We start from the raw sequence: 6,607 nt of genomic DNA, 5'->3' as shown, positions 1-6,607 counted from the left end.
GGGCTAGACCGCAGTTTATGACTTCTTGCTCACTACAGGGAAAGGGCTGGGTAGCAGGAAGGAGCCTGGGTTGAGGAGAAACCACCCAGTTATAAAACGGACCTGCTCAGAGAGCGCCGCAGGGCCATGGCTGGGGACGGGAGCTCTCTGCACTCGCAGCAGGGCTGGGCCTGGTCCCTGCTGGGATGGGCGGCCAGCTAGCGCTGGTGCCTGCCTTGCTCCCGGCTCTGTGCTACTCCCTTCACAGGATGCAGGTGTCTGCCCACTGCCCCGGGGATCCCCCCCCTTGTGGGGGAGGCCCAGGGTCCCCCTTGGCAGATCCGCTGCCCCTCCCGCAGAGGGCAGCCCCACACTGCCGCCAGGCCTCACTTTAATGGAGCCCAGGCCCTGCCCGAGGGGAATGATGTGGCAGGGTTCAGGGAGGGACTTCAGGCATCAGAGCCAATTTAAACCAATAAAGCACAGTCCCGGCTTCCCTGGTTTGTGGCTGGTTTGGTTCCCGGCAGCTGCCTGGTGGGCAAGACACTTCATGCCCTCCTGTGAATCAGCCCAGCCTGCTTGAGCCAGCTGCCAACAAGCCAGAGCTTGTCCTCCGTCTCACCAAAACCTGGGGCACCAAAGTCATCGCCCCCCAGGCCCAGGCAAACACTGGCAGACTAAAGGAGAGACTAGGTCATGCTGTGAGCGTGGAACCGCGGGGTGGCCATAGACAGACTCGGCTCATGCAGCGCACAGGAGGCTCACTGCAAAGAGACCAGGGCTTGGTACTGGGGTGAGGGCTGACCTGAATCCAGCGCTGGCTGCAGCCCAGGAAGGTTGGGCCTGTGGCCACACCCAGCCCCTTTTCCCAGCTGCGCGGACGGCATTCACGGGCTTGTGCCCTTCCCCTTTTCCTTCTGCAGGGCTGGGCAAAGCCCTTGCAAGGAAACGGCTCAGCTGGATCGAGACCCAGTAACTCCCTCCTGTCCGCACTGCCAGGAAGTAGCCGAACACAGGCAGCGTGCCCAGGGACCCAGTGACAGTCCCCTGAGAGGAAACCTGGCTAGCAGGGAGCTGATCCTTCCCCTCAGCTCTAGCCTTGCCTAGCGGGAGGGCAGTGGGCTCTGCCTAGGCTCCTCTGCCCTGCAGACAGTGCTTGGCCGGGCACTCACAAGGTAAACCGGCCCCAGCCTGGCATTGTCCATTAGGCAGTGACAGCCCCCGAGGTCCCAAGACGACTTGCTGCTGGTGGAACGGGTCCTGCCACACATCTGGCTTTCCACACTGCTCAGGCCTGTAGCACTGGATCTCGCTGCTGCTCAGTCATGCTGGGCTCTTTCTCCTGGCCCCTCTTGTGCCCCATGGTTCCAGCCCTGGGCAAAGGCCATTTCCTCTCCCCCCACGAATGTATCCCGCTCAGCGCCATGCCGCACGCAGGGGCCTAATCCCAGACCATCAGCACTTTGCGGAAGGGCACGAGCACTCTGTGTCCGGGTTTGCTGCAGCAATAAAACCACAGAGACATGGCACATGAAGCTGCTGCTAGGGCTGAGGGGAGCACGGCTCCCGTTCATACAGCTCAGAGCGAGGCCCCCGCAGGGCTGGCTCATCCTCTGCAGGGCTGGGCAATTCCAGGCTATTTAGGATTGCAGAGATCTCTGTGTGCACCCAGTCCCCAGCTGGGACGCCTGCAAAGGGACCCGGCACAGTGCTCCAGCGCTGCTCCCCAGCGCCCCCCACTGGCTGCTGCCCACACCAGCACCCACTCAGCAACCTGGGTGTATGGGGCTGCACACTGCTCCTGTTGTTCCCTGGGGGCGTCCCGCCAAGTAACCCCTCCTCCCCGGCTCTGTGGCTCCCCTCTCTTTGGCTGAGCCTAAACTAGGCACGTCTTCTCTGTGTGCTGGCAACAAGCATCCCAGTGTGAAAGGGAGGGGCCCCCACTCCAGGATCAGCCCCATGAGTGTCCAGCGCCTGTGCCCCACCCAACCCAGGAGGGGAAGGACCCACCAAGGGAAGCAGCAGTGCCCCACCAGGATGCTGTTGTGTGCCCCATGACTCAAGGCCTCTAGCTCCACTCCCACGGAGAACTTGGCCTGGTCGGGGAAGACCCCCAGGTACCGGATGGAACCCACACCAATCCCGCCTGACTGCAGCAGGACCTTGGCTCTGTGCCCGAGATGCAGGGTCCGTGGTGAACATGGCACGGCTGCCCGGGTACCAGGGTGCGGCTGGGCCCTGGGCATCCAGGTGCTGCAAGAGAAAGCAAAGGATACAGAGTTGGTGGGGCAGCCCCCTGGAGCAAGTCCCCGCTGGGCTCACGCCTGGGGTGGACTCAGATGCACAGTCACTGACGTGGGGGGAAGCCACTCGCCCATCATACCCAGCCCAGGGCTGACAGGGCCCTTCCCTGGAGGCTGCAGGAGCTGCATCCCTAGAGGTGGGGGCCACAACATTCACTAGCCCAGGGGGCTAGTGGCCTGTGAGCCTGGAGCTGCCCCAGCAGGGCTGGGGGCTCCTTCACGCCAGCTGGGAGCTGAGCTGAGGCGCCAGTGTGCTGTGCCTGCCACCTGCTGGCAGCTCCCCATAGCACACGGCGCCCCATCAGCACCTGCCTCAGCTTCTTGCAAGCCCGTCCTCTCCCAGACCCCAGTTCCACGGCCCGGCGCTGGGCCTGAGCTCTGTCCCTCCTCCACCACACACACAAGGGCCTGCCACACCCACTGACACGGGGCACAGCCTGTCCGTCCCCCCGCACTCACCCTACAGCCTGTCGCCTCTGCCCAGCCGGGGCACGAACCTGCAGCCCCACTGGGGCCGAGGGCCTGTCTCCCCACCAGGGCCAAGGGCCTGCCCCCCCATATTGGCCCAGGGCCTGGATCCCCCCCATTACGTGCCCACACTCTGTGGTAGGGATAATACACTGCCCTTGTCCATGGCACTGATGTGCTCTGGAGCACGGCGTTCCTGGTGACCATGTGCGGGGGTAGGCCCACCATCCCGTGGAACAGGGACCGGGGGGCATGAGAGAGAACAGGGGTAGGGAGAGGGAGAGGCTTCATTGCTTTGCCCCTTTGGATGTGAAGTGGCCACTGCTGTGGGGAGCAGACTACAGGGAACAATCCTGGGGGCTGGGCCCTGCAAAGCCAGTTCCATCTACTGACCATGCTGGGGTAGCTGGGCCCAGCTCAGTGAGTGAGGTTGGGAGAGCAAAGCTGGCAGCGGGAGTCCCCCGACACACACACAGAGGCCCCAGCCACAGCAGCTCACACTCAGAGTGCAGGCAAGAGACGGAGCCAGGGATGCACCTGCCCGTGTCCACTGGTGCTGAGCTGGGCCTGGGGATGAAGCTTGCGAAAGCCGAAGAGGTGGACACCCAGCCTGAGCAGCTGGTAGCAGGACAGCTCTGAAGCGCGCAGCATGGGCTTGTGTCTGGCTGGACCGGGTGTGCCCACTCCCCTGCGAGGCAGCAGATGGGAGGGTAACTGGGTATGAGAGGCAGCAATTGGCCGCATGGGACATACAGCGACAAATTCCCCTGCCCAAACCCTCCCCCACAAACCACGGTCCAGCAGGCCACGCCAATGCAGCACAGGGTGCCATAGCACACTGATGGCCTCCCCCTCTGCACAGGCTGGGACCAGCACAGAGTCCTGCTCAGCCGCTAGCCCAGCAGATCCCTCTGTCCCTGCTGTCGCCCCATGATCAACCTGCACCAGAGAGCCAGGCAGCGCCCTGGGTGAGCCTGTGCGGTGGGGGGATCCTTCTCCTTTGGCCCCCACCCCCATGGCACACTCACTGGGGCACACTGTTCCCTGCACCTCCCGCCACCCCAGTCCCCAGGAGGTTTCCTCACCTGGCGACGTCTGGAGGCCGCTATCTCCCATGCACCACCCATCAGTTCCATCCAGACTGGGAGCCTCGGCTTTGCTCTGCATGTCCTTGGCCTTGGGCCCCTGGCTCCGTCCCCACTCCTGGAACTGGGAAGGGGAGAGCAGGTGAGGAAAGCCCCCTGCCCCCCCCGGCACACTATGGAGGCAGCAGTGTCACTGTGGCATTTGCCTGAGGCCTACCTGTTGATGGAGCTCCTGCTGCTCCCTCAGCAGCTCCAGGTACCTGCTGCTCCACAGTAATTTCTCTGCACGCAGCTCAGTGCTGACATACTTGACTTCAGCCTCCAGCTTCATGAGCCTTTCCAGGACGGCAGTGCTGGCATCCTGCAGCCTCTGCAGGTCCCCAGGGCCTAGGAGACAGCAAGACACCCCCTGCTTGTGCAAGTGTCCACAGCCCATGAGTGATGAGCCCCACAGGGATCCGGCCTCATGCTGCAGAGCTCTCGCTCCTCTCCCAGCTGCATGGCCTGACCCAGCTGATTGCTGCAGCCATAGGGATGAGCAGACCACGTCCCCTCTGGCTATGTCTGCACTGCCCCAGGAGAGCAAAGTGACTAGACACCCAGAAAGCATCCAGAGCCTGGCTCATTGCAGCCTGGCTGCTCGGCACAGCTCAGCGCCTGCATTACAGCCTTTGTTGTCCGAAGGGGAAAGCCCAGCACGCCCCGGACGCTGCAGGACACCGCTGAGCCGGGGCAGGGCTTTGTGGCTTCCCAGAGTACTCACCTGCCCCTGGCTGCTCCAGGTCAGGAACAGGCAGGCACGTGCCATCCCCCTGGCAAGCGTCATGATCCCAGCGCTGCACTAACCTGCAAGCCGATCAGCCCCAGACATAGTGCTGGCACTGTCACTGGGGCAGCACGCGCAGCCCCATACACGGAGATGGCTCGGCCTAACCCAGCTCACGCCCCTCGGCCTGGGGACACCCAGCCAGGACTTGGCTACCAGACAGCACAGGGAACACAGCCCAGGTCATTGCTGCATCAGGTAGTGGGGCAGGGGGACCCACAGGCTGCTATCTTGTTGCTTTAGTATCAGACATACACGCCTATGGCCCTTCCTAGAGGCAGAGACGGGGGAGTCAGAGCAGGGCTGAGATGTTCCTGCTTCCAGAGCCAGGAAAGGAAAGAGGCTAGAGCTCAGCCGCAGGAGGGCCAGGAGCAGGAGACTGAGCAGGAGCCAGCGGGAAAATTAACCCAGAAATGCCCTTAACTCAAATCACCACACCCACCAGCACCAGGCCCAGGGCTGTACTGAGCACATACACTCATACTGGGTGCAGGAGTGACACTGGGTATGTGATATACTGGATGCAAGCGAAACATTCTGGGCATCATGGAGGGCCCTCAGCAGGTGGCAGGTGACTGTCCCCCTCCCCAGTAAGTGTAGGGATCTGGTACAATGTGTATGAATGGATCTGGGATCTGATTAATGCCCCCACACTCCCAGACCTCTATCCGGATCGGGACAGCCAACCTGCCCCTGTTTTATAAGCACATTCCCTCCACTCGGGATGTGTGGGCTCCGCATATCTTGATCTCCAGCTCTATTGGCTCTGAGTGCACGGGAAGGCAGAAACGACGTGGAGCCATTCGGCTTTGCTGGGTGCCCCTGGTCACTGGAGACTCGTGTGCATGGTCACGGTTCGGAACAACGAACATGGTGAGAGCTGAGAGTACCACTGCCGAGGGTATGACAGTGGAGGCAAGGGACAGAGCCAGCATTTGAAGGCCCATTTACCTCCCGCACGAAATGGAACATGAGCTCCCAGAAAACCTTGTAGCAGAACAGCGCATGCTGGGAGGAAGAGGAGAGATGGGTGAGAATAGCGTCAACATGAGACTCGGAGCGCCCCAGCCAGGACAGAGGACAGGCAGGCCTTCCACGGTCTGTCTGCCGGAGCCTTTCCCGGAGTGCCTCTGGGTGTGGTGACTGGCCTGTGCTGGGTCCGCCGGAGTTACGCCAGCCTGGACACATGGCTTTCAGAGTCTGTGGGGACCAATGAAGCTGGGCTGTTAATGGGGCAGGCAATAAACTCTATTGGGAAATGCCGAAAACATAGAGGCAGGATTTCCCAGCTGCACCACCACGAGGAGAATGACACCCAGCCAAGCCCTTCCATGGCACTCACAGCGCTGCCCTGCCCCCTTTCCCAGCACAAATCCAGCATGGGCTGCACTTAGCTGGGGTGGGAACACTTAGTGTTCCAGGCCTCAGAGCTGAGAGCACTCCACTCCTTGCCCCAGGAACCACCAGCTATCCCTGCACTTCCTCCCCCAGCTTCTGAGCAGTGCCAGGGACCCTGCCCTTCCAAAGGGAGACATGACTCTCCACAGCCAGAGTCTGTTAACCCGGCCCCTACCTCACTTCTGGGGATGGGCGGGGGGTCATTGCAGAAGGTGCAGTCCCCGCCCCGGGTAGGAAGACAGGCCCACATTAGATGTGGGTGACAGACGGTTTTACATTGAGTTGGGACGTTAGCATGAGCAATAGGCAAGGAACCAAAAAGAATGAGAGCATGAGAAAGATGACTCGTGTCAAACTTGTGGTGACCCTTCAAAATACCCGTTACCTTCATTAAGGTTTGGGCAAAGGAACAGAAATCGGACACGGTTAATAGGATACCAGATGCAGTAAATAATTGGCTATTTAAGAAACTTCTTCATCTGGCCATGGCTAAGGTCAGATGATTGGTAATGACAGCACATGATTGTTAAAGGGGATGAAAAAAGTAA

At 61.1% G+C, this 6,607-nt stretch overlaps 1 protein-coding gene across 1 annotated transcript; it reads right to left on the bottom strand.

Moving 5' to 3' along the window:
* Nucleotides 1-471: 471 nt before the first annotated feature.
* On the bottom strand, nt 472-5,464 carry LOC116834274 (uncharacterized). The gene is made up of 6 exons (XM_075060880.1): nt 5,370-5,464; nt 4,599-4,681; nt 4,053-4,222; nt 3,836-3,959; nt 2,013-2,232; nt 472-1,478 (listed from the first exon to the last, which is right to left on the bottom strand). The coding sequence occupies exons 1-5, from the start codon at nt 5,462-5,464 to the stop codon at nt 2,048-2,050; spliced, it is 657 nt and encodes a 218-aa protein (XP_074916981.1). The 3' UTR covers nt 472-1,478; nt 2,013-2,047.
* Between the last annotated feature and the right edge of the window lie 1,143 nt (nt 5,465-6,607).

The sequence above is a fragment of the Chelonoidis abingdonii genome, chromosome 25, assembly GCF_003597395.2.
Source record: "Chelonoidis abingdonii isolate Lonesome George chromosome 25, CheloAbing_2.0, whole genome shotgun sequence".
Lineage (NCBI taxonomy): Eukaryota > Metazoa > Chordata > Testudines > Testudinidae > Chelonoidis > Chelonoidis abingdonii.
Note: the sequence above shows the minus strand (reverse complement) of the source record. Positions and strands in the feature narration are given on the sequence as shown.

Bases quoted from the DNA above. Each gene is read 5' to 3' on its own strand.
- LOC116834274 (XM_075060880.1), bottom strand. From the start codon at position 5,464: ATGGCTCCACGTCGTTTCTGCCTTCCCGTGCACTCAGAGCCAATAGAG. The intron at 4,682-5,369 runs GTGCTTATAAAA...ATCGGCTTGCAG, and splicing joins ACATCCCGAGTGGAGGGAAT to GTTAGTGCAGCGCTGGGATC. The intron at 3,960-4,052 runs GTAGGCCTCAGG...TCCCCTTCCCAG, and splicing joins AGCAGGAGCTCCATCAACAG to TTCCAGGAGTGGGGACGGAG.